At 41.3% G+C, this 27,911-nt stretch overlaps 1 protein-coding gene and 6 non-coding genes across 8 annotated transcripts; 2 read left to right on the top strand and 5 right to left on the bottom strand.

Moving 5' to 3' along the window:
• Positions 1-183: 183 nt before the first annotated feature.
• gba2 (glucosidase, beta (bile acid) 2) lies at positions 184-15,818 on the top strand. 2 transcript variants are annotated; one of them, XM_076972603.1, is made up of 17 exons: positions 184-835; positions 1,110-1,380; positions 4,960-5,051; positions 5,135-5,250; positions 5,890-6,108; positions 6,227-6,466; positions 6,908-7,164; positions 7,518-7,643; positions 7,848-8,032; positions 8,974-9,078; positions 9,224-9,331; positions 10,665-10,816; positions 11,170-11,276; positions 11,399-11,541; positions 11,653-11,768; positions 13,282-13,473; positions 13,836-15,818. In XM_076972603.1, the coding sequence occupies exons 2-17, from the start codon at positions 1,190-1,192 to the stop codon at positions 14,100-14,102; spliced, it is 2,616 nt and encodes an 871-aa protein (XP_076828718.1). In that variant the 5' UTR covers positions 184-835; positions 1,110-1,189; the 3' UTR covers positions 14,103-15,818. The 2 variants fall into 2 exon arrangements, with proteins under 2 accessions (XP_076828718.1, XP_076828719.1); XM_076972604.1 differs by lacking the exon at positions 184-835 and adding an exon at positions 923-941.
• Positions 15,819-17,200: 1,382 nt separating this feature from the next.
• Positions 17,201-17,274, bottom strand: trnan-guu (transfer RNA asparagine (anticodon GUU)). The gene has a single exon. It is a non-coding gene; the product is annotated as a tRNA-Asn (tRNA).
• A 319-nt stretch (positions 17,275-17,593) lies between these two features.
• On the bottom strand, positions 17,594-17,667 carry trnan-guu (transfer RNA asparagine (anticodon GUU)). The gene has a single exon. It is a non-coding gene; the product is annotated as a tRNA-Asn (tRNA).
• Positions 17,668-19,052: 1,385 nt separating this feature from the next.
• On the bottom strand, positions 19,053-19,125 carry trnak-cuu (transfer RNA lysine (anticodon CUU)). Its single transcript has one exon. It is a non-coding gene; the product is annotated as a tRNA-Lys (tRNA).
• Positions 19,126-19,218: 93 nt separating this feature from the next.
• Positions 19,219-19,292, bottom strand: trnan-guu (transfer RNA asparagine (anticodon GUU)). Its single transcript has one exon. It is a non-coding gene; the product is annotated as a tRNA-Asn (tRNA).
• Positions 19,293-25,032: 5,740 nt separating this feature from the next.
• trnak-cuu (transfer RNA lysine (anticodon CUU)) lies at positions 25,033-25,105 on the bottom strand. The gene has a single exon. It is a non-coding gene; the product is annotated as a tRNA-Lys (tRNA).
• A 267-nt stretch (positions 25,106-25,372) lies between these two features.
• Positions 25,373-25,446, top strand: trnan-guu (transfer RNA asparagine (anticodon GUU)). Its single transcript has one exon. It is a non-coding gene; the product is annotated as a tRNA-Asn (tRNA).
• Positions 25,447-27,911: the final 2,465 nt, after the last annotated feature.

Here is a 27,911-nt window from a genome sequence, read left to right as displayed (position 1 = left end):
TACCTTTAAAAACTAAAACGTCGTGTGCATATCTGTAATCGTTCTGACGCATCTTTGTGCGGCGAGTGTTCAGTAAAAAAAACAATCTGCACCATAACAATAATTATGTCCCATCTCTGAATGAAAGGAAAAATGCAACGCGTTTCAGCGCGATTCTCCCTCTATATAAACACACGTTGGTTTAGTCGAGGGTCAGTCGGTTCACGTCGCCGCGCGCATTCACTACAAATTCGTTGTACATGGATTATTATTATTATTATTATTAAATGGGTTATTGTGTATTTACTGTATAATCCCGACTGAGGGCGTTATATCCCTCCAGTTTCATAGAGTAACTTTATTTTTTTACATCCTGAAACTAGACAACGATGTAAATTGGCTGCGATCCCCGGGTGGGTTCCTGGTCTCGTGGGCACGCGCGTGCTGTGGTGCGGTCGGGCGTGCAGCTGCAGCCGAACCTGCAGTGATGAGACCGAACCTGCAGTGATGAGAGGCTCTGCGATGGTGCTGGCCCAAATTACCTACGTGCATCAACGTCCGCGACGTGTTTACGTGTTTACAACAAGATCCCGGAAAATGTGGTTGCGAGTGGGCAACGTCTAGTCTTAGTTTGAGACCGAGCACAGCCAGTCCGGGTCAGTTGGACCGGCCGAGTCGTCTGCCGTGGAGGTGTGGGAGGGTGGAGATCTTCTGTGGCATGGTCACTGCAGCCTGTCTCGTGGACTGTTATTGTGCAGATCTTGTGTGTTTAGGCTACTAGTGAAGATAACAAGAGTAGATTCTGCATAAAGACGAACCAGGCTCGGCGAACCACCAGATGCATCTTTAGTATCGAGTAGGTATCATCACCTGTCGGTCTGTGAGTAACTGTTACCAACTAGTTCATCCTGTCATTGCAAAGAGAAGTCAACACGATGAACTGAAGTCTTGCACTCGGAGTGGTATTATTTTGATACACTTATATTAACTGGCCACATATTGTTACACTGCGCTACACGACGGTTTAATAACATCACCTAGATGTGCGATCTGTGATTTTACGATGTAATAAAAGCACAACACGTGTTTTTGTCCATCTACAAGCTTTAACAATATTTGTACCTCTGCAGCGAGTGATCGCCGCCACATAGTGACCGGAATACTAACGGCGCACGGAAGCAACAGCTCGGCCCTCGGTACACACGGCAGGATGGACTTAAACGACAGCGCGTCGCTGGCCGAACTCATGGCCGGGTACAGGTCCACTGAAACGGGGTTCTGCGTGCCGAAGGACGGCTGGAGGATTTGTCTGGCGCACGAGTTCAAGGAGAAAAGGAAGCCCTTCCAGGCTAAAGACGTGTCGCTGGCGAACATGATGGAGCACCTGGGCCTGGGCGTCAGGTAAGCGCCACTGAGCCCTGTTGAAACATGTGAAAATGAGTATAAATCAGGACTAAATGTGATCCAGCCCGCTCCCCGCCGTGATCCCGGACCGGTAGTGCCCCCGTTACTATGGTGCGTGTTACCGGAGAGCTGTGGATACTGTCAGGTAAACAGAACTGTATTCATATGCCTAGAGAAGTCTTGACCATTTTCTGATGCCTGTAAGTCCTTGGAGGGCACTGGCAATCTGGCAGATTTATCCATATTTCCCTGCTAGAAAAAAAGGTTTTAGTCTGGATTTAGTCTGGGCCACTTTCACTTATTAAATATTGCAAAAGAATTTAATACCGTGGTAATGCTCGTCTGAAAAATGAAGATTTGCAAAGGTTCACTACTGGGTTTGATGCTGCTTGACCAGTTTGCTTGGCATTGATCACACTGAGAACCCCACCCATACAGTTTGCGTCAAGGCTGAAAAGTGTGTAACTGTTGGTCTGTTCATGAGTCCTCACTGAGTCTCTTCATATTTGAACAGCTTTTACGTAGATTTGGTATTCAGTGGTTTGTACTTTGGCCTTTAATAGTTGGATTTTACGTTGAAGTTTGTAAACACTTTACTGTAAACATGGGTTTAGGTAAATCCATACACACTCCCACAAAGGTGTGGCATAATGAACTTGCCCACATCAACTAACTATGATAATAGTTATGAAACTTGACCTAAAAGTGATGACCATACATTATAAATCATGTGTGAGGTCGTTTTGTGTGTTAAAGTTTTGTAGTTAATGAGCACGTGATAAAAACATGCAATTATTAATGCACTTGGTGCTTCATGTGCAGGACAAGGTTTTACTGTATATATTACTTTATACCTTGATTATTGTTATTGGTGACCTAAATAATTTGGGTTTGGATGAAGGACAATTAGTGTATTTTACATTTTTCCTTTAAGTTTAAGCTAGGCCATCATTCAGTGACATTTCCAGACTGTAAACCCCCTTAATTGTGATAGAGCTACCATGGAATCAACCAGACTGCATTTCTTTCAAAATGAGTTTCCAGACAACTGTCCTAATCTATTGTGTAGTCCTACAGGATATTCTTTCTGTATAGTAAATGGACACACCTGGTGCCTTTTGCTTTTAAACCCTAAAGACCCGGCAGCCCACTCTTTCCTGTCGGTCGTCTAGATGTACAAATGTGACTGAGTCACAACCACACGTACAGAAGGGCATTTAGTCTCATCACTCAGGTCAGGCGTGGCGTGGCGAAGGAGTTAGGGACGAGAGGGTGTGGCGGCATCCCAAGGACGACAGCGGAGCAGAAGGAAAACACAACAACAAACAACAACAACAACAACACCACCACCACAAGGCACGCAGGGCTGTAACAGAGTTTTAAATCAAATTTCACTCCTTTAAATTAGAAAATGAGAAACTGTGTCTGAGGTGGCACTGCAGAATGCAAGACATCAGGATTTAAGCCTTGTACAGTACATATATTATGAAACTAAAGCACCACACCAAAGGGAAATATTTCTGTTTCACAATCCAGTCACTAAATAACTGTCTACTATATGTGACATTTTGACATTCGCTCACTACAGACTCGAGCCTGTTTGGGTGTGTTATTGGTGAAGGCCAGATGTTGAGCTTTTAGGCAGTTGAAGTTAATAATTGATCCACGGTGATCATGAATAGCACTGTGGTTTGTTGTTAATGATTGAACTCTTGTCATTAAGACTCATGGATTTATAGTTATAGCTCATATTTCATCCTCTGTCACCAAACGAAGGCCCTATAGATAAGATTTTAGACAGCTGACCTGAGCAGAACAACATGGAAACATACAGCTGTTTTTACATATCAGGACATAAAAAAACATATATCAGATTAACAGCACATTAGAAATGACAAGATGCCATGGCTTACTAAACACAACATGGGCAAATGCAGAAGCAGTGTGTGAAATATTCTAAACAATTTGAAGCTCTCAACTGTACAGTACAAAACATTTTTTATAAATGGAAAACATTAAACAGTTGCCTGTCTTCCTAGAATGAATGTTACAGCAAATTCGCCCCTAGGTCTGACCGTGGAATGCTCAGACAGTGTAAAAAAACCCCAATATATCTGATACTTAACAGGCCTCAGTTAGCATGTTAAAAGTTGGGAGTTTCTAACCATTCAATTAGAAAAAGACTGAACAAGTATGGCTTGTTTGGAAGGCTTGCAAGAATAAAGCCGGTTCTTTTTAAAAAGAACACGGAAGTATGACGGGCGTTTGCCAAGCTGAGTCTGAAAAACCACAACACAAAGTCCAAAAGTGGAAATGTTTGACCATAACTCACAGGGCCATGTTTGGCAAAAACATCTATCTAACAGCTAAAGCTTGGCTGAAATTACACAACAGGATAGTGATGACTAGTACACCAGCAAATCTACAGTAGAATGGCTGAAAATGAAAACAACCAAGGTGTAAATAAACAAATGCCCACTGTGAATGAATGAATGAATGTTTCAATTTACTATGAACTGAAGTGAGATTGTAAAGAAGAGCGAGTCATTCTCCCACGTTGGTCTGGAGGAAGTTTGATACCATCATACAGACAACAGTTCCTTCAAGTTATCACTGCTAAATGTGGTTCTGTTAAATATGGTTCTGTAAGCTGTAGATACATGGGTTCTGCTTCGTTTTTTCACACATGGCTCGTCCATTTTGGCTTCATCTGTTTTGTGTAATTGTTCATCAGAGATTATATTTACCTAATCGCCAGATGATTTTCATTCTGCTTTGATGTGTAAAATTAAACTTTTTTTTTTTTCACATGACTGTATGTGTGCTGGTACCACACATCCTCCCAACCCAGGTATTCACGTATTTGAAAAGCCTGTTTGTACTGTCAAGAGTTTTGCTACACAGTATTAATTACTCACACCTCAGATGCCCCATGGGTGCCTCACTCACAATAAACAGCCGCTAGGAAGAGTTGGCCAAAAAAGGGAAACGGCAGGACAAGCTCTCAAAGAAGTTGTGTGAGGATGTGAGAGATTGGCACAACAAAATGTTGGAAGTGAAAAAGATCAAAGTGTTTATTGAATTACAAGTTGTGTGTTTTGGAATATTGTGTGAGGAGAGAGGTGGGCAAAACAAGAAAAAGGATACAAAACTATATATAAAAAATTGCTAAGATTTTTAAGTCACTGGTGCTTCATTTAGGGTCCGTAAAACACCTAAAGGAAATGCCTTCAAATGTCTGATACATAAACTCTTAAAACATATACAAATAATACCAAGAAATGTTTAGGCTACATCTCTTGGAATTGTATGCCATAAATAAACAGCAGTGGAGAAACAAGGTGCGTATAGGTATGTGTGTGGGTGGGTTATTATATTTCTTTTGTGAGTGTCTATTGAATGCAAATGAACAGCCTCTGTCTTGTTTGCACTGCACAAATGCTCGGACCACTGTGACTCTGGCTAAGACACATGCTTGGCTAACCCTAACCCTAACCACATGCTTGGCCCTTTGATGGTAGTGTTGATCCAACGATCTCTATATGAACCTCTCTCGTTTCCCCTATGTGCACACAGGTATCTAAAATGGTGGTACAAGAAAACACAAGTCGACAAGAAAGCCCCATTTATTGACATGTTCCGCGCGTTGCCTCTAAGGCAAATTTATGGTAAGCGTTAGCAAGGCTTGCATTAAGCGTTAAGATATTTCATAATGTTGGTGGTATATGACAAAGAAGCTTTCTTCCTGTAGGGGTCCCCTTAGGCGGTATTGGAGGTGGTACCATTACACGGGGCTGGAAAGGGGAGTTTTGCAGGTGGCAACTCAATCCAGGAATGTACCACTACAAAACTGTTATTGCTGACCAGGTAAAACATCAGGTTCCTCACTTCAGTCAAATTATCGGTTTAGCCAAAACACTAATGTAGAAGAGACTTAAGGCATTGCTTAGTCAGAGTTTGAGAACTCTGAGACTGACAAGTGTTATTAAATCCGGACAGTGAGCCACAAGGCTTCTGTTTCCAGCAGATCTGGGACTAACCTCCTGAATCATTCATGTCATAAATAGAGAAGCAACACTGTGTTACAGCATTACGGCTCCGTTGTTCTTTCAGACGGGACATGGCGTTTAGTGCATAAATAAAGACATTCTGGATGTTCTGCAAGTTTCTTAATTTAATGCTCTCTGATTGTAGTAGAAATCATGGCAGAATTGATTATTGTCTTAATACCTTAATGACCTTTGTAGAAATGTATCTGCACAAAAAATAATTAGAAAGCCAAAAGTACAGTTCTTCTAAACATTCTGAATGATATTTAACATATCTTAAAACATTTGTATAGAACACTTAACATTTTAAATAAGGCTTCTACTGAATGAATAGTGTCTGATGGTATTAAATGTGTTGCACCTTAGTTATAAGTATATGAAGCAAAAACCCAAACATCTTTTCTCCAGCTCTCTTCAGTGTGTCCTTATTCCTTCCATCACTGTCTGTCTCCTCCAGTTTACGGTGTGTCTGCGTCGGGGGGATCAGACGCTGTATCAGCAGGTGCTGTCTACCGATCGCCCCCACACGCTGCAGGGCTGGAACTGGGGCTTCTGTGGTGAATACGCCTTCTACCACGCACTGTACCCCCGGGCGTGGTCCGTCTACCACCTGCCTGGCCAGAACGTCACGCTCACCTGCAGGCAGGTGTCACCTGTCATCCCTCACAACTACAAGGTGACTAGCCACCGCATGGCTTCTGTCAAATGAACGCTCAGTGTGCCAGTGTTTCTGTAGTGATGCATCTAGATCCTCTCATTTTATACCTAATTCTCTCTCTCTCTCTCTCTCTCAGGACTCCAGCTTGCCCGTTGCGGTATTTGTGTGGCATGTAGAGAACAAGAACGACTATGCCCTGGACGTCTCCATCATGTTCACCATGGTCAACGGGTCAGGCCACAGGGATGATAAAAGCGGGGGGCACTGGAACGAACCATTCCACTTGGAAAAAGAAGGGGAGTCTGTGTCTGGGGTTCTGCTCCACCACTGCACACCTGTGAACCCGTACACTCTGTGCATGGCGGCACGGGAACAGGTAATGCTCCTTAAGAACTGGGACGCCTCCGAGGAAAACACTCACATTTAAATGCATCAAGCATGATGCAGGATTTGTGAAGAGAGTAAGCTTTGGTTACACAAGCTGCACTGACCTTTAGACTAATGGACTCAAGTTTCTCAGTGCAAGTGGTTGAATTTAAATGGCTGACTGGCTATGTAACAGCTTATCATACAGATATAGCAAAAATTTTCACTTTAATTAGAGCTAAAAGAAAGTTGTTTGTTGTTGTTTTTGTTTGTTTGTTTACACATTTTCTTGCAAATTGTGATAAAATTTCACATTTCCAAAAATGCTTAAACACTACCATTAAATGTAACAGTTTCGGTCAGCCTCCTCCTTAAAAGAACACTCACTGTGTGTGTGTGTGTGTGTGTGTGTGTGTGTGTGTGTTCGTGTTCGTTTGTGTGTGTGTGTTAGTCTGATAGAGTGATCAGCCACCAGACTGCGTTCAAACCGGAAGGCACCTGCAGTGCTCTGTGGAGCGACCTCATTAGCGACGGCCGTCTGGACTCGCCCGCGGGCCCCAGCGCGCCCACACAGAGGGGGGAGCGGGTAGCGGCAGCGCTGACGGCTGGCTGCTCCGTGCCCCCCCACGCACACGGCAGCGTGGAGTTCAGCCTGGCCTGGGACATGCCCACCATGACCTTCGGCTCCAGGGAGAGACAGCACACCAGGTGCACATCACCACAGTCACGCACGTTTACAGGTCACACGGCACAGGGTTAATCTACAGTGAAGTGCGGAGTCATAATGCCAGATGGCACAATTACAAAATTATGGCGGTCTGTTTGCTCCCAAATGTTCCTTAAGGCTCATTAAACTACTGAACGTTCTTCCGTCTGTGTGTTCATCCATTTTGCTGTTTGCACATTTCGATCAAATAACATTTCTTCATTTATTTTGTTCATAATATTTGGTGCACCATATTGGCTGTTTTCATTGCTACATCTGCACGATTGTCTGTACGGAACTATTTGGCATTGATCACAAAACTAACGGGGGGCTGTGTGTGTTTTCCTTCCGTCAGGCGATACACCCGTTACTATGGTAACAAAGGGGATGCAGGCCCGTCTCTCTCTCACTACGCACTGACGCACTACACAGAGTGGGAGGAGAAGATCGAGGAGTGGCAGATGCCCATTCTGCAAAACAGGTAAAAATCCTTCTGTTGTAAAGACACAGTTTACAGGACTGTTCCCAAAAAAAACAGCGTAGGGTGATTTGGTGTAAGTGTAAACATTTATACATTGTAAGTGGATATTGTTGACCTAAAATAAAGTACATTTGCCTCATATTTGTACTAATATAGTAAAATAAGTGTACACTTCTTACTCTGTTGTGTGTGTGTGTGTGTCAGTTCTCTCCCATCTTGGTATAAGTCGGCTTTGTTCAACGAGTTGTACTTTGTTGTGGATGGAGGGACGGTGTGGGTGGAGCTTCCCGAGGACACGGATGTCAGTGGAGGACTCCGCTCAAAAGATGGCGGCCTCACTGCCCAGCCTCATATAGTGAAGGAATATGGCCGCTTTGCTTATTTAGAGGGTGAGTGAGCGCTGAGCGCAGCATACAGCGTCTTCTCAACAGCGTGACTGATGACACTACCGCCCCTGCCTAAGCTCGACACCTTTTGTTACCTGAACTCCTAAAATACCACAGGCTTCCTCTGCTGTGATGCAACTTGTATGCAACTAGTGTTTAATGCTAGTGTTTAAAGACGAATATGCTACAATCTACTATAGAATCAAAGCAATTCGTTTTAAAATAGTTCGTCAAATATTAAAATCGGTACTCGACTCAGTGGGACTGGGAAGCTGCACTGAATACACGAGCAGGAGTCGCAACTTCTCTGAAATGCTGCAGGAGTCGCAACTTCAAACAAGAAATGTGGGTCAAACTGACACGAGTGAATAATTAAAGAAGAGAGTAGTGGCACTGATGTGAGAGACATCAACAGCTGCCCACAATCCGTGTGATTTTGGTTCGTAGATGACATTCCAGCGTTCCAGCCTAAACCTAAGGGCACATCATGGAAGATATGCACTCAGATATGCAAATAGGGTCTGGTGTCTGTTAGGGTTTTATTTACTTTTATAAATATGCTACCTAGTGTTTCGGGAGTTCAAGTGTCTAGAATGCAAGTAGCCTCCGTTTCACCCTCAGGGTAAAAAATCTTTGTTGTCACATTTCTTGGAATTGTCTGCCTTGTTTATTTACACAAAAGCACAAAACGTGTAAGCAACAGTACTGACTAAATGGATACTGAAGACAGAAGCTTCTTGCCCAATGATTTAAGACATGTTTATGTTGGAAATAAATATACCAGCACAGGGAGGTCTGTCGATGCACAGGTTTGGCGCTCATATGGGCATAATGCATAAAAATAGATTTGTGTGTGTGTATATGTGTATAAGTTTGGCCAGTTTAGAGAGTTGTAAGAACAGGGCCCATCCTCCCATCCTCTCATGGTTTTGCTCTGTCCTCAGGTCAGGAGTATCGGATGTACAACACCTACGATGTGCACTTCTATGCCTCTTTCGCTCTCATCATGCTGTGGCCCAAACTTGCTCTAAGCCTGCAGTACGATATCGGTAGGAAGAGCCGGTTTCTCATTCTGCACATAATCCCGACGGTATTGTGCTGAAATACCGTCTTTGTTTGCTTGTGTGTGTTTAAGGCATAAGCACTCCCCCCTGTTCAAACACTCTCGTTGTTGACTTGAACTCTTCACTCTAGCTGGCAGCGTCGTGCAGCACGACCCCACAGAGAGGCTCAACCTGATGAGTGGTCACTTCTCACCCGTCAAAACCAGGAATGTAGTACCTCACGACGTGGGAGACCCAGGTCAGTGACGTGCAGGAAGAGGTCGCTGGCCCACAGTGATCTTCACTTCCTGCTGCACTTGCCATGACTGGATTTCTGCATAATTTAGCAGTTTTAGTAGCAGGTAGCCATAAGTCCACTATCTATCTATCTGCCTGTCTGTCTGTCTATCTATGAACGTCTGTGATTTAGCAGTGAAAAGATAGCAAGGAAAAGGTCATCATGTTTTTGCGTGATCTGTCGGGCACATTCCCTGACTTCAGACACCAGGTTTTCTTTCGGTGGCTTCCCGAATTACATCCTCAAATGGAATGTATCCTCAAATTAGCTCAATAAAATAAACTATTGGCTCACCCTCGGAATACAACACCATGTCTGGCCTCAGAGTTGTTACTGCAAAGCACTTTTGATTGTGAAATAATGAATTATAAATTAATAAATTTTACTATCCAGTAAACATGCCAATGATTTAAACACTTGATTATGCCTCCACGTACACCATCCCTGTGTCATGCTAACTCTGCAACCTGATAAAATGTGCACAAATTCTTCTTGGCGATGTTCTTGCACTCTTTTGCCGTGCCACACTACTTGGACAAGGCACACCTAACTGAAGGCTCCACAGTTTCAGCTTCACCAGACACAAGTCTTCATCGTTTTTTTTCAATTATTAAATATTTGTAAAGCACTTTGAATTTCCTTGAGTGCGAAATGAGTTCTGTTACTGCTCATGTTTTGCCTTGAGGGCTGTAATATCAGTTCTTGGCTCCTAGGGTGGTTCTACACTCCCATTGGTTCAGTTCTTGGCTCCTAGGGTGGTACTACACTCCCATTGGTTCAGTTCTTGGCTCCTAGGGTGGTACTACACTCCCATTGGTTCAGTTCTTGGCTCCTAGGGTGGTTCTACACTCCCATTGGTTCAGTTCTTGGCTCCTAGGGTGGTACTACACTCCCATTGGTTCATTAGCATCAAAAACATCCACTGCCGTTCCACCAATTGAAATGTTTATAGCATCTGTAATGGTAAGAACCGTTGAGGTCTATCAAAACAGGTCTCAATTTTCACTGCACAGTTTAATTAGTAGTACTTATCAATGCAATTACTCTGAACTCAATCATGTCGGAAAAATATCATTTTACTGTTAAAAAAAAACCTTTTGAAAAATTTGATTGATCAGAATTTCAGCTAATTTAACATATTGGTGACGGGGGAAGGCTTTTAAAAATGTTAATTTATCTGAAAATAAAATTGGCAGACAGGGGAATGCTAAACTAAAGTAACTGTTTGCTACTACTCTAGTTGATACTGTTTGTGACCCACTAAATAAAAGTGTATTGATCTGTTTGTTACCAGATGATGAGCCATGGCTCCGCGTCAATGCCTACCAGATTCATGACACGGCTGACTGGAAAGACCTGAACCTCAAGTTTGTTCTACATGTGTATCGTGACTACTACTTAACTCAGGATACACAGTACCTGAAGGACATGTGGCCCGTCTGCCAGGTGAGTGGCACTTCACCTGTCCAGGTGCAGGACCGATTTAAATCTAACAGGTATGCTCTGATGTATGTGGGTGTCTGTACGAAGGAGAGGTAGAGAAGATTTGTTCTGTAAGCAGTAGTGTCTGGTTAAAGCCCAGAAAAGATGTAAAAACACACTGATTCCCTTGCTGGTTTTTTTTGCCTGTTTCTATATTTTGTTTTTGCCATAAAAACGAATAACTTACTAGTACTGGTATTATACACATCAAGTCATTTAAAAGGAAGTCAAAGTTGGAGGGGCACTGGGACTAGCACAAGACCTCCATGGTGACCCAACCCTCACTCGGCTTATCTGGCATTGATTGGTCTTCCTAGGCAGTTATGGAGACTGAAATGAAGTTTGACAAGGATGGTGATGGTCTGATAGAGAACTCCGGCTATGCTGACCAGACTTATGACGGATGGTCTGTGACGGGACCAAGGTCAGGTGTTCTTACATACACTTCTGATTCTCTTGGCATTTGACAGAATGTTTGCTGGAATGCGTCCGGTGCCTTTACTGCAGTGTGGCTCGGTATTCATGTTTAATTGGTGTGTATTTCAGTGCATACTGTGGGGGTCTGTGGCTGGCATCGGTGTGCGTAATGTGTAAGATGGCACAACTTCTGAGCAGTGATACGGTCTATGAGCGCTACAGAGACATCCTGCAACGAGGCAGTGAGGCCTTCGACAAGCTACTGTGGAATGGCAAGTGTACACACACACACACACACACACACACACACACACACATCCTCCTCTACTGAATTCCCAGTTCCCTAAACCTTTTATGTCTTGTCCCACCATCTCTTTTTTCAGGGAATTACTATAACTATGACAGCAGTGGGCGGAGCCTGTCCAACAGTGTGATGTCTGACCAGTGTGCGGGTCAATGGTTTCTGAGGGCATCGGGACTGGGAGATGATGAGTTCCAGGCTAGTTACATTTTCTTACTATTTTTTTAAAATCATCAATCAAGGTGTTGTTTTATAGGAGGTCTATAATCAGACTACACTTTAAATCTCCTCATTAAACTTACAATTTAAATAGAAGTGTCACTGCGGGAGTTTCCAGTCTAGTCCGTGATCTCATTGGCTACACTGTGTGAACTTTCTTTTGATGATCTGAAAACAGATCCCCAAAAAAAAAACAATGAAACCTAACAATAAGGAATCATGTATCCACGATTCCGATGGTATGATACCAAATACCAACCTTTACAGAAAACACAGACAGCAAATGCAGCCATTACAAAATGAGGGCATTCACTGATGGTGTCCTCACCTCACCCTGGTGCCGAGACTTTTTTATGGCTTGTGTGTTTTTTATTGCACTGTTCCATGATTAAGATCCATGATAAGAAACATTATCCAACAAGGAAAAGTCATGTCTGATGTGATTTGTTTAATTAGGTCAACATCAGTGCGTATAGCAGTCTGTGTATCAGCTCTGTGCTGCAGTACTGGGTAACACTGTAGGAATTGGGAGCTCTCATGCAGAAGTATAATGCCAAAGCCAGAATATTGAATATTGACTGCACAGACAGAGCAGTTTCTCAGCCTAGAACTGCCGGGCTGTGATGAGTGATGACACACATAATTGAAAATCCACAAAAGTGGCCAATTTTATGATGAATGATGGCACTCACTGAACCTGTAAATGGGACTGTGGATAAAACACTTTTATTTGGAGGGTGAAAATCCTTTAAAGTACGTAAAACTGATAGAGATCAGCACTCTAAGCACCTCTGGTGGTACTTTTCCCTGTGATCATCTCGACTCCGATGGACCAAATGTCTTCTGAATACTGAATATAATGTCCGCTGTTGTAATACAACAGCTTGGTATATAAATGGTAATGCAACAATATTTCAAGTTCAGAAATGTATTCCTTCTTATTTTTAAATCTTTGTTTTCATCTGCATAATAAAACAACAGGGACGTGTGTAGGATAAGAACTTGCAGGAAAATTATAGTTAGAATCCACCCTTATATTTTTAAAATGTGAACATACAATAGCTGTTTCAGATCACACAGGTTTGTTCCTGGTTATTTTCCAGGTTGTTTGTTAGATATAAAGCAGAGATTCTCCAAGTGCGGAATCCACATCTTCACATGCTGCGTGTGGATACAGGATCTGGTTTCCACATTTGCCACAATCAAACTAAAAAAACTGTCCACTGTTCAAATTTCTCTACTTCTACTGAAGTGCTTGTTGTTTTGTCTGCTCTATTGAATCTTAATTATTTGTTGGCAATGTTTTGTGTCTTCACGCCTTCCTCAGTTAGAAATGTTTAGATAAATGTTCCAGAATAGAAACAAATACAAATAACCTTTTGCGTTCATTTCTTTATTTGTTAATTTAGCCTATGTCACTGTTTGTAATATCGCTGTAAAACGAAACCTGAAGTAATAGATTCTGTTCTACTTCCCAAATGTCTTCGTTCAGGTTTTCCCGAAGGAGAAGGTGTGCAGGGCTCTGAAGACTGTGTTTGATCTGAACGTAATGAGCTTCGGTGGTGGGAAGATGGGTGCCGTGAATGGAATGCGGCCCGAGGGCGTGGCCGATCGCTCCAGCGTCCAATCGGATGAGGTCTGGGTGGGCGTGGTCTACGGACTGGCGGCCACTATGATTCATGAGGTATGCAAAGGGTTTGGTGAAGGCTAACGTCTGCTGGAAATCACGTCTTCTTTCATTTGGTAGTTAAATTATGCAGCAAATGCTCTGTAATTTAGGGTCTGAACAGTAGCAAATTTAGTCTTTATAAACTTAACATACAATGATTAAACAAAGATATTTGGTTTACTCTTTTCATTTTAAAGAATTGAACAAATCAAGACATTTTCTAGAATATCTGAGAATGTTCCGGGTATATTAGCTCTTGCTCATTTGTGCGCTCTGTTGTATGTGTATTTGTTAATGACGGTCTCTCTCTCGCGCTCTCTCTCTCTCTCTCTCTTTCTCTCTCTCTCTCCCCCTCTCCCTCTCCCTCTCTCTCTCAGGGTATGTTTGAAGAGGGCCTGCACACTGCTGAAGGTTGTTACCGGACTGTATGGGAGCGTTGTGGGATGGCATTTCAGACTCCGGAGGCGTACTGTGAGAAGGGAATTTACCGGTCTCTGGCCTACATGAGACCCCTCAGTATCTGGGCTATGCAGCTTGCTCTGGACAGTCTGTCAACTAAGACCAACACTGCGGGTCAAGACGGCGATCAAACGCGACCTGACGCAGAGTCACAGAATGAGCCGGTCAAAGAGAACTGCCATTAATAAAAGCATGTGCCTCATTTCTGATCGACATAAGGCCTTCAAACAAGTCCACATATATCACATACTTTTACTGAAGATGCATGTGTCTGTCCTTATAGTAACTTTGCTTGTAGTTTTGAGATTGGGGTGCTAACATTTGAGACCCAAGGATTTAAGGGACATTATAGTTTTATTCATGCATACAGTAGATACAGCAAGATAGCAAAGACACAAGTTTCCTAAACTAAAGAATTTGAAAGAGTTAAACACTTGAAATTAGGAATGTCATGTTTATAAAATAATACTTGATTTTTGTTGTCAAACAAAAACCATTTTTCCCTTCTAATTTTATGCCACTATTGTGGTGTATAAGTAACACTGATGTAATTCATATACACCCATATAAAAAGACACAGTCTTCATTATTGTTTTCATCTTATTTAGTTTGCTGTACAATCTGATTGGTTACGGCTAGGGATGTCCCCAGATGACCGGAGAGATGCATGCTGGGTTGGATTCATAGCTCTGACACCTAGTTCAGAACCAGTTATGGGATGAGTGGAGCATCTCCATTGGACCTAGGGTTCCTCTTATCAAGGCAGCTATCAGTTGATTGGACACGTTGCTTTCTTCAGGACATGACCGGGAATAAGGTGAATAAGTTTGGTTACAAATTGAGTTTTTGGACAAGGTGCAATTTTTAAAGATGATTCATTTGGGACTTAGAGTGCTACCAGTTTATCTAACTATAAAGTTTGGTTAAATTTCCAGTTACTTATTCCAGTCCAGATCACATTTGTTTCTTTTACTTTTTAACCAAGAAGTTTATACTTGTATGGATGGGATCATGGGCCAAAATAGATTTGGATATCACTAGTTACTGCATATAACTTCTGAATGTAAAGTTTGGGGTGCATGTTGGATTACACAGGGGATTAATATTTTCATATCCTAAAATTGATTTGAGCCACTCCACAACTTTAATGTCTAAATCTGATGTTTATGCACGGATGTTTATTTTGTATTTTTATGCCATTGTTTTGACACATTGTTTTATGCCTATCTGATATAATGAAGAGTGGTTCAAGACAATTAATGTGGAACAACACAATGATACTTTTTGAACTTCAAATGTAATGGGGAAATGAAGGATACAAATGTTTTTTGTTTTGATATAGACATTCAAATTGCATTATCTCATTTAAAAAGCTGGATAGAAATGACACAACCTCCACAATAACACTAAAATATTTCACATGTTTTCTTTCTTATGATATTCAAATAAATATTGATTGGAAAATTTATGTAAGGGATCAGTTGTCATGGTCCTGTTTGATTGCACAATAGTTTTAGAAATTTTGCAGTAAAAGACTGACATTAAATTATATCCAACATAACTTCCCTTGAGATGTTGAACCCACTTAAGGGAGATTCTTTACTACATATAAACATAATAGACCCAGCTGCTTCAAACCAGACTACTTTGTTGGTCTGCTTTGGAAAACAAGAAATATGATTTTATGGGAACTTCTAACTTGTATTCTGTTGGAAGCATGATTGTAGAATTTTATGATTGCTCGAAATGAACAGCTAAAGTAACTGATTGGATGGTCATATTTGTATACTTGTGTTATGTTGCATCTGTCTGAGGCTTTGACAAATCAATATTGTATACACACTTTAAAGAAATAACACCTAGCTATAAATGTAAATAAATTAATAGATCACCTGAATTGACCTTAAGAACTGAATGTGTTTTATTCTGTTTTGGAATTACTTTAAGAACTGAATATTCAGAATGAACAGTCTGGTCCATGGGGAGGCATATGCACATAATGTATGACAATGATCTTACACATCAAAAAGGTACAAAAACAAGGCAAACGGGCATCCGTAGTTTTACCCAACAGCCATCCCCGGCATAATGTTTCATACAAGTGTCAAAGAGGACCTAAGTAAGCAAAGCTATGTAGCACATCATCAGGGTCAGAGGTCAATCTCAGCATACATTACTACTGTTTAAAGGTGCCATAGAACAACTTTTTTACCTTGGCAGTAAGGAGAGTTTGGTACGTGAAACGGACAGGCACAGCCAAAACTGTTTTGCAGTTACTGTGAAGAACAAAATGACAATGGAGCAGACATGTTCGTATTTAACAGGATCCTGGATAAATTGTTAGTTTACCAATTTTCTCAAACCTTAAGATAGTTTGGTCGCTTAGAGATATCCAATCTATGCCTACAGATCTCTGCCACTGAAGTCTAAATGACTGTCATTTAACATTTGTTAGATATTGTACATCTGTAAATCTGAGAACTGAATTTGATCAAACAAGACTCAAGCCTGTTTGAATGATTCACCTCTCATTTAACATTTCTATGCTCATGAATTACCGTGTTGGCAGTTACCTCAGTGACTGCTGAATGATATAAGAATATCGCACACCCACTTGGTATCATGCACTAGTAGGTGTTGCCTTCTTATCTGTATTTTGTATTTATTCTTTACACTTGTGTTTTTCTTTCACCATGGTTCTGGGGGATGGTTGTTCTGTTTCACTGTATACAGCCTCTTGAATTCAGGAATCCCCCCCCCCCCCCCCCAAAAAAAATGTACTCTTCAAAAATTGGCAGTACGTCACACACTGCGTATCAAACTTTATCTTCTAGGCAGTTAGCCAAACAATAACCTGATATAAATAGAATTACAAAGTTTTCTAATAATAGCAATGTAAAGTAGCACAGTATCAGTATCAGGACAAGAGTAGGTGAGACATGTAGCCTTTGACCACTCTTATTTTTTTTTTGCTGTTGTGTAAAATTCAAAGCTTTGATTTTGACAGGGAAGGTTATTTAATTCCTCCTCATGTGTTGTATGAGTCCCAAATCTCAACTTTCTTGCTTGATAAACAAGCAAGTCTTAGAATAAACAATTCTAAGAAATTAAGACCTCACACAAACGAACTATTCACAGGCCATTTGGCAAACAAAACGCCAGATCAGTGAGCAGTTGGGTAAACACCACCACTGCTTTCGTAGAATCTCGGTGTGCGGTAGAAATGCAGAAGACAATTTTAAACACATGACAATTTTAGACAGCTTTCGCCAAGAAAGCATTTCGTCCCTGGGTGGGCTCGAACCACCAACCTTTCGGTTAACAGCCGAACGCGCTAACCGATTGCGCCACAGAGACAACTGCGGACAGGCGTTTTGCACATCAGCACGCATGACCAACTGCAGATGTATTCTCTTCTCTTTTATGTGAGGGGGCAAAGATCATGTTAAATCGAGCAGGTCAGACCCGAGGAGCAAAATCAAGAACACCAAGCAAAAACAGCAACAGCGACTTACAGCACAGAACTTAATCACTGCAAAAAGCAGTTGCAGATTCATGGACATACAAGCCTACAAACCCAAACCCAGGTAAATAAATATACCCATTATCAAGTACGCATCAAGTATGAAGGTGAACAAAAGCATATGCAAGTAAACATCAGCAAATAAATGACTACCGTCCCTGGGTGGGCTCGAACCACCAACCTTTCGGTTAACAGCCGAACGCGCTAACCGATTGCGCCACAGAGACAGTGGTGGCGCAGTTATGCGTACGTGTAGGCAACATTAATACGAACGGTATAGCTACCAGTTAGGTCAAATTTTTGCATATTGACTTTTACTTTGCTTTTACTCATATTAGTAATCATTGATTGCTCTGCACACCTGCTACAAAAAGGCTAATAAGAAAAAAATGTTATGTTAACTTTTATCTTTAAAGCCACACTGCCATGGCGTTGATTTACATGGAAGTAAATCCAGTAGGTCTCCATATAGACAAACTTAGTTCCTCTGCCACAGCTCTCAGTTTGGCAATAACAACAATCACATCATCGCCAGATAAGACGGAGAATTCTGCCACTTGCTCATTAAACTTTCACACTGATCGAGTGTAAATTCACCAAAAGGACTGGTCTGCTGCCCTTTGAATTAATCTAACGAGCACTTCTGCGGCCATGTTTTTAAAAAACTCGCCTGCACTGCATAGTGCAGTGTCGCCGACTCCTCAGTATGGAGAGTCGCTATTGGCTGTCCTAAAAGTCGCTAGATGACGTCATCGCCTAATTTGAATAATACGTTTTGAACCTAAAGGAATAAAGTTGTGGAAGAGAAAAAATGAGTAAAAAAACACTCTAAACATGGTAGAACTACAAATGAACTCTGAACAAATGAACAGCTTATGTTGCCTTTGACACAGGCAGTCACTTCTCAAAATAACGTCATGACTTTAATGCCTTGTATAAATATTTTTACGTAAATTGCATAAATCAGTTTTTGCAGTGTTGTTAAATGTTAGCTTAAGAGTAGCAGTTAGCAGGAACTCTTATTCTACGTTCAACCCTCCTCCTTTATCCGGGCTTTATAACAAAGAGGCACACACACTGTGGACGAGGTGAGTGACAGGCTAAATAAAGGCATAAATAAAACATCCAAATGTATGTGTAAATGAAATATGAATAGACGTCTACCAAAGTGCAAATGTAAATGGAACTATTGCATTTGAATTTGAATTTTGTTGCTCAAAGTTGCTTGTATGAGTGTAACATATAAATGCCAATTTAGGATTACATTTTAATTTTAATTTAGAGACTGATTTACTTTAATAGATTTATGGTGAATATTAGTCAGAGTTGGTGTAGGTTGAATGTTGATACACTCCTATAGCAAGTTCACTCCCTTGCAGTTCCTGTATGGTTTCTTCAGATATATTCCATGACCACAACTCATCCATCAACACATCTGACAAATATACAAATAAAATATTATATATGCAGCCAAGCGCCCGCTAACTGATGAAATGTCTGTAAGTACTCTTCAACGTGTACTATATTTGCAATCATATTCTAGCATTTCAGCAGACGCTTGTTTAGCCCTTTTAATCTGATAATTTACACAAGATTTTTAAAAAAACATGTGCGCCCAACGTGGGGCTCGAACCCACGACCCTGAGATTAAGAGTCTCATGCTCTACCGACTGAGCTAGCCGGGCTGAGGGCTGAGGTTAAGTAGCTGACCATACAGAGATACAGAGAGAACGCTCACCATGAAACCAATCTGGGATTAGCGGAACAAAAGAGGTCTACGTCCCTGGGTGGGCTCGAACCACCAACCTTTCGGTTAACAGCCGAACGCGCTAACCGATTGCGCCACAGAGACAGACACGAAACCTCCTGCACTATATAGCGACACATAGGACATATAGCATATTTACTAGGCTTACGTAATTGTAAAGAGGATGGATTACTCGCAGGAAAGCGGTGATTTAATGTGGCAAAATACATTTGGATGTAGATGACGTCCGTGATTTGTCTCCAACCAGAACAGTTTTATGTAGACATGTTCACCTGTTTTTAGACTCGTAGAAGACACGTGACAAGCAGAGGAATAACGTCCCGAGGCGGAATGATCAGCCTGTGAAACACGTGTGCTGCCTGAACACAGAGGATATGTGATGTAAACTGTCCTCTAATTCTGATATATACTAGTTTTTAAAACCACAACTTTTGCTTAGAACGTTTAGCTTGGTGCTTAAAGCAAAGTAATCCATCATTTATGTGCTGACGGTCCGTGGCACTCTGAAGAATTATTAATTCCAGAAAACCAAGGTTTTCATTTAAATTGAGCAGGAAAGAATAAGGGTGACAGGCATGTGAGGGAGAAGTGTGCTGACATGCTGCCTGAAAGAGAAAGCAGAGTGGTAGTCCTAGCAGAAGTGAAGAAAGAGACAGTGGAAAAAAGACTGAGACCACTGTTTCTGCTTCTGCCTTGAACAGTGAGGTTTGAATCTAGAAAATGGAATGGAATCTAGAAAAGAGAGCAGTGGAGGTGAGGTAGGTTTATATATGAACTATTACACACACACACACACACACACACACACACACACACACACACACACACACATATACATATATACAAGTATTTTCCAAGTGATATTAACCAGAGCAAAATAAACTGAACACAGCTTTTTTAGAAATCATAGTTTTATTTTGGATGCTCACACTATTTTATATTCCACTCAGAAATGAAGATATTACACAAAACACAAAAACTATCAGGGTCAAAATTATTAGCCCCACACATCCTAATAGTCAATTGTGTATCATTTTAGCTTAGTCTTACATAATAATGTTTTGGTGCACAAATATGAATATTTTAGTCCTTCTAATGAAAAGTTGTATGTTCAGAAATGCTCTGTTAGAACTGCCTTGCTCTGCTAATATATATATATATATATATATATATATATATATATATATATATATATATATATATATATATATATATATATATATATATATATAAATAAAATGGTACTTCGCTCTGGGCACGTGTGATCCACAGCCACCTAGTAATCACTAGTGTGTGTGTGTGTGTGTGTGTGTGTGTGTGTGTGTGTGTGTGTGTGTGTGTGTGTGTGTGTGTGTGTGTGTGTGTGTATTCTAACTGCACAGATGGGTTAAAAGCGGAGGACAAAACTTCGATTGCGGTGTAAAAATCACAATTGACAAAATACGGCACATTTACATTTCAGACTGGTAGAACTCCTACAATAAACTAATTTCGCAGTGCATAAGGTGCAAGCAACTTTAGTCTTGTCAATGTCTCCATTAGGAAGCTTCTTAAAAATGAATTTTCCATGAAGCAAACCTGGCGGCTTCGTGGCTGCATCCATGTAAGCACAAGTGCGATTTGTTGTGGTAGTCTTTGTACCATATTTTCCAGACTATAAGCTGCTACTTTTTCCCCCACGATTTGAACCATGCAGCTTATACTTATATATACTTATATAAACTTATATAGCTTTTCTCTAGATTTTCCTTCACCCGTCAAGGGGCGGAGCAGAAAGTTAATCAGGTGGTAGGTCAAGTTGTAAATCAAAGAAGAATTATTTAGCACATGCAAGCAGCAGGCATGACAGAGAGGTTTTTTCAAACCAACATGTGTTGTGCCAAATTCCGAGTACCTTCGTTTACACATGCATAAAGACGCTACAGATTATATTAGGGAGTTACATTGATTATAACTTAGGTCATTGAGCACTCTAGTTTTGTCCTAACTAGATATTTAGACATAAAACTGCTGTAATACTGCGAAGTCATGTGGTCAGAGGAGAACTTCGGTATAGCCAGTGTGTATTTTATTTAAAATAATTAACACCCTTTAGCCAGTGTGGCTTTTGACATAGATAATGTCGTTTGCTGTGATGGATAATTAAAGTCTAGCCGGCAGGGCTAAATACGAGGGAGGTACTTTTAATGTGAAGTCTTAATGTGAATTTTTTAGGTGAGAAAGAGACTTTTAATATGAAAGCCAAGCTTGAGCATGGTCATTTCTAAAGGGGAATATTAGTGCCGCGACAGGTGGTTAAAAGATCGTTTGGTCTCCACCGGTCGCGTGCAGCTCTCCGTTCTGGTAAAAGGCTGTTAAGAGATTTCTCTGTTCCTGTGCATCTTAAGGTTGGTTAGCAAAAGCAGAAAGTGGAGGGCGGATTGTGGAAACTGCAATTTCAGTGTTTGAATGAGGATCATCCTCCGAGTGGATAGAGTGGCCCACATTTGGTTTGGATGTCGGGGGAAGCATGAATGGACCAGTTACCGGCGGACAGTAGAGCGCGTTTGGGAGGTTCAGCGCTGGAGGTTTAGTACCTGTAGCCATTAATAAGCAGCTCCAGCCAGATTCGGGTGGCCAACAGAAGCTGGAGAACTGGGTTAAAGGAGCCTAACACTGCTGTGATACAGAGTGCTGGTGCCTGTGGGGACAATAGCCACTGTTTTGTTTTTCCTGTTTTGTTTTTGGGTGGGATATATCGATACGTATCGAAACTGAACATTCTGAAACGGTACAATACTCGTTTCCCTTAAGTATCGATTCTTTTTACATAAATGCGCTTTCGTTTGACCCACCCAAGCTGCCGTAATGCACAGGACAGTTTGTAATGCTAAAATGGAAGCTAAAGCAAACACAGTGCTGTTGGATTCGAAGCAGATACAGATAGAAAACCGAAGGTCATGAACAAGCCAGTTTGCAAGCGGTGCTTTTGGAACATTTCAACGAAGGGCGCAAAGCCTGGTTGAGTGACCATAGCGCTCGACTCCGCGCGCACCTCGCGCGAACCTCCGCGAGCGGTGGAGGCTTTATACTTTCCGCATTGCAGTGTTGTCCGAAACTATATGTGGTAGTATAAAAGAAACACCCCTCAAAACAGGGGAATGAACACTTACCTGACGAATTTTAATGCTGCTTTGTGTTTCAGGTTTGAAAAGTGCTGCAATTTAGGTTAAAGTACTTGAAAATGTTGAAATTGTAACTACTTCGTTTCACAACAAATATCTGTCTGACTGAACAGTTTTCATGTATTACATTAACAAATACGAGCCTCTTGTAATTCCAGGATGAAACATGAGAGAACGTGAAGACGTTAAGATTGGGCGTTTTGAAAATAAACAACCATTAAATAATGTGATTAAAAGCGCAATATTTCGAATCATTTCGAGTATATGTATAAATATTTAACTTAATTAAGTTTAACGTGCTGGGAAATATTGGTACAAGCGCTTGAATTGAACCCTGCAAACATGACTTTGTTCATTGCGCTGAGGCGCGCGAAGTTACAAAATTCGAGAGGTGCATGACCTCGCGTGCACCGCGCTTCAGCGCGATGAACAAAGTCATGTTTGCAGGGTTCATACGCCTTGTGGAATTCAAACACTTGTATGTCACTTTCAAGGTCCATTTCAATATTTCCCAGCACGAGCAAAGACACTTTGTCAGACGTTCAAAAGACGTCCACTGAAAAGCCAGAATGAAAGTTTTAGCGACGTCTTTTTTTAAACGTCTATTACTGCCGTTCAGTTGCAGTTTTTGCATGTCCTGACATCCAATAAAGGTCCTAGTCAGACGTTCAGTAGATGTTCATGTTAAGTTAAAAGGTTAAGGTCCTAGTCACACTGTCAGATTTTGAACCAGTTTTGAACGTCCACCAGACATGCAAAAATGGGTCTGGACTGACCGACGTGATACAGGCTCGATTTTAACTTCTTTCTGACGTCGCATGTTTGTTAGGATAAGTTAAATATTTATATATGTACTCGAAATTATTCGCTTTTTTATCACATTATTTAATGGTTGTTTATTTTCAAAATGCCCAATCTTAACGTCTTCACGTTCTCTCATGTTTCATCCTGGAATTACAAGATGCTCGTATTTGTTAACACAAAAGAACTGTTCAGTCAGACAGATATTTGTTGTGAAATGAAGTTACAATTTCAAGCATTTTCAAACACAAAGCAACATTCATTTGTTTGTTTATAAAAAAAATAAAAAGGCTTTAAAACGGAAATTAGCACCGTATCTGGCTTTGGTATCGAAAATGGTATCGAATTTCAATATTTTTTTTAAGTAACGTATCGAAGTTGTAATTCTTAGTATCGTGACAAGCCTACTTTCAAGGTCCATTTCAATATTTCCCAGCTGACTCAGGTTCTCTCTAAGCTCGGTTTCTGGAACGGAAAACCCTGAGTAGACATCCCAAGTAATATATGCCAAAAGTGAAACAATGCGGGCAGCCATCTCACAAGTGACCATAGCGCGCGACTCTGCCACACCTCGCGCGAACGATATGTGGTAGTATATAAAAACATCACTCAAAAACAGGGGAAGGAACATTTACTTGATGAATTTTAATGTTGCTTTGTGTTTCAGGTTTGAAAAGTGCTGGAATTTAGGCTAAGTAGCCTACTTGAAAATGCTTGAAATTGTAACTACTTCGTTTCACAACAAATAGCTGTCTGACTGAATAGTTCTCTTGTGTTACGTTAACAAATACGAGCCTCTTGTAATTCCAGGACGAAACATGAGAGAACGTGAAGATCATAAAGAGGCTTTAAGCCTGGTTTATACTTTCGCGAGCGACCGTAGCGCGCGACTCCGCCCACCTCGCGCAAGCGTTGCTAGCGTCACTGCAGAATATGGCTTTGCAGTGTTGTCCGAAACGATACGTTCCTCTTGTAATTCCAGGACGAAACATAAGAGAACGTGAAGACGTTAAGATTGGGCGTATTGAAAATAAACAACCATTAAATAATGTGATAAAAAGCGAATTATTTCGAATTATTTCGAGTATATGTATTAATATTTAACTTAATTATGTTTATCGTGCTGGAAAATATTGAAATGGACCTTGAAAGTGCCGTACAAGTGCTTTAATTCCACCTTGTTTAGGTGTATGAACCCTGCAAACATGACTTTGTCGATCGCGCTGAAGCGCGGCGCGCGCGCGAAGTTACAAAATTCGAGAGGTGCACGGGCGGAGCCACAGCGATTACGTCATTTTCGCCGCGCAGACCCTCGCGCCGCTCGCGGCGCGTCAAGTATAAACCAGGCTTAACTGTCCAAGTTCACTTGTATCCGGGACAGAGTGGATATTTAAGGTTGAACTAACTCCGAAAAGCGTTACAAGCGTAGAATTAAACTGAATAGATCTGTTTTTATGGTCACATTGTCACAGATACCCGATCTAGAATTTTTTCAGATATTAATATCGGAATCGGTGCATCCCTAATATTGACACATGTGCACATGTTTTACTTCCAAGCTCCGCGCCCCCCCCTGCAATAGCTCCGCGCCCCACCTAGGGGGCGCGCCCCCACTTTGGGAACCACTGTCTTAATGTATGCTCCTATGCTCCTTTGTTTAATCTATCTCTTTTAAACAAAGTGCGCAGCAAACACGCATCGTGAACACACCCTTTTTGAATAAGTAACCAACTTCAGCCGCCGAATAAGGAGCTGCGAAAAAGTAACCAAACGAATCTCAAACTGCGAATAAGTAACCAACTTCAGCCTCGTACATAAGAAAGACGGTAACAAGAGTGGACAACTTCATAAAAGTTTGACGCCCAACGTGGGGCTCGAACCCACGACCCTGAGATTAAGAGTCTCATGCTCTACCGACTGAGCTAGCCGGGCTGAGAACTGGGGTAAGAAACAAAGCCTTACAGAGATAATAACAATAAAAATAAAAAAATTACTTAAATAACTTACTTATTACGATTCCACTCAGCAACAAGACTTTAATTACACTAGTGACTAGCATAACCAGTTTTTACCAGACCACGTCAAAAGTTGCTTCACTGTGCAAAAGTAACAAACAGCCACAACCAACAACATGCTTCTCCATTAGCAGCACGTGTGCTGAAGGTGACACCCTGACACCGTGGTAGTACAGCTATCTGAGTCTCTGTGGCGCAATCGGTTAGCGCGTTCGGCTGTTAACCGAAAGGTTGGTGGTTCGAGCCCACCCAGGGACGGAAATTTTAATTGTGTTCCAATGTATCGAGTAATGAAACATAGACAAAATATATGATAAATAACATTATCAGCCTTTCATTAAAAACTCTGTTACAACCTTTTATTTCTAAATATAATTTCGTCTGTCATGTTTTCACATTGGAACAGTGAACACATTACATATCATAGAAAGTCACTATTCCTTGAACCATGTTCTAATATTCCAAATGTTCCATGCTAATATCACAATCATTAGGCAATTAGTTGCTTAGGTAATCATACTATTGGCCTGAACAACAGTAATCAAAAAAATTTAATACTTATAGGCTGTATATTATGTGTGACGTCTCCTCTTGCCAGTAGCTTTGTGGCTACCACGTGGCTTTGTTTATTTTGTCTTTTTAGTTCCATGCTTTTGGTTTCTCTCAGGTGTCAAGAAGGCCCCCTATTTGCTGTGCCATGTGTGTTATGTCTTTGTCTTTTCCCTTATGAAATCATTTTCTGTTGTGAGGCATTGGTTACTTATGTCATGTTGCTTTTGTTTCATTTTCGTTTTAGTACTTTTTAAAGTACTTAAACGTTCTTAAGAGTTTCAGTTTCATTAAATCCTTTGTCTGAAATGTTTACATGCCTTTCCCTCTTTGTTCATCATCTGAGATCACATAGTAAAGAATTCCAAGAGAAAATCCCCAACTTTTACTAAAAAGGAATTAAAATTTCCCTGTGTGGTTTCCCCCCTAAAACAACAAAACACTACACTACAACTATACACAAAAAATTGCTACATTTAAATATATCTGATCAACTGTTATGAACTAAGAAAACAGATTTAGCTTTATAAATAATAAAAATTGTGTAATTTGTGTGTTAATGGGCTGTCCAATGGAGGATGGGTTCCCTTTTGAGTCTTGGTCCTCCCGAGGTTTCTTCCTATTCCCCACCATCATAGGGAGTTTTTCCTTGCCACTGTCACCTTGGCTTGCTCATTAGGGATTTGGACCCATACTATTGTTAACCTTGTAAATCCTGTAAAGCTGCTTTGTGACAACATGTGTTGTGAAAAGCGCTATACAAATAAATTTGATTTGATAAATTCCAGGGGTTGGACAATGAAACTGAAACACTTGGTTTTAGACCACAGTAATTTATTAGTACATTTTCATTTATGACATTTGGCAGACACCCTTATCCAGAGTGACTTACATTTTTTTAATCTCATTTTTTATATACAAGTGAGCAATTGAGGGTTAAGGACCTTGCTCAGGGGCACCTTAGTCATAGCCTCCGGTCTGGGAATCGAACCCGGGACCCTTCGGTCACAAGACCAGTTCCCTACCACCAGGCCATGACTGCCCATTAGTATGGTGTAAGGCCTCCTTTTGCAGTCAATACAGCATCAATTCATCTTGGGAATGACATATACAAGTCCTGCACAGTGGTGAGATGGATTTTAAACCATTCTTCTTGCAGGATAGTGGCCAGGTCACTACGTGATGCTGGTGGAGGAAAACCTTTCCTGACTCGCTCCTCCAAAACTTTGCTTTCATGTTCATCAAACCAATCTTTCACCAGTCTTGCTGTGTGTATTGGTGCATTGTCATCCTGATACATGGCACCTCCTTCAGGATACAATGTTTACACCACTGGATGCACATGGTCCTCCAGAATGGTTCGGTAGTCCTTGGCAGTGACGCACCCATCTAGCACAAGTATTGGGCCAAGGGAATGCCAGGATGTGGCAGCCCAAACCATCACTGATCCACCCCATGCTTCACTCTGGGCAACAGTCTGGGTGCAGGGTTGGCAACTCTCACGCAATGAGCGTGAGACACACGCATTTGACCGTCTTCACACGCCATTCATCAGATTTCTCACGCTGAAAAAAGTCTAGTTTATTGTTAGTTCGCTCTGGCGCCAACCACTGGTGATCGATCACTTTAGGCGCAGCATATATAATACATACATTTGACAGACACACCCCCCCATCCCCATCCCCATCAAATCTCACTCCAAGCGATTTTGAAAAGTTGGCAACCCTGTGGGTGTTACGCTTCTTTGGGGCATCTCCACACCGTAACACTCCTGGATGTGGGGAAAACAGTAAAGGTGAACTCATCAGAGAACAATACATGTTTCACATTGTCCACAGCTCAAGATTTGTGCTCCTTACACCGTTTGGCATTGGTGCGAGTGACCAAAGGTTTGGCTATAGCAGCCTGGCCATGTATATTGACCCTGTGGAGCTCCCGACGGACAGTTCTGGTGGAAACAGGAGAGTTGAGGTGCACATTTAATTCTGCCGTGATTTGTTTTATGTTTTTTGGATACAATCTGAGTTAGCACCCGAACATCCCTTTCAGACAGCTTCCTCTTGCGTCCATAATCCTGTTGGATGTGGTTTGTCTTAATGTCTTGGTGTTATGCTGACATTACCCTGGATACCGTGGCTCTTGATACATCACAAAGACTTGTTATCTTGGTCACA

This window comes from Brachyhypopomus gauderio, chromosome 14 (assembly GCF_052324685.1).
Source record: "Brachyhypopomus gauderio isolate BG-103 chromosome 14, BGAUD_0.2, whole genome shotgun sequence".
In the NCBI taxonomy this organism is placed as follows: domain Eukaryota; kingdom Metazoa; phylum Chordata; class Actinopteri; order Gymnotiformes; family Hypopomidae; genus Brachyhypopomus; species Brachyhypopomus gauderio.
Note: the sequence above shows the minus strand (reverse complement) of the source record. Positions and strands in the feature narration are given on the sequence as shown.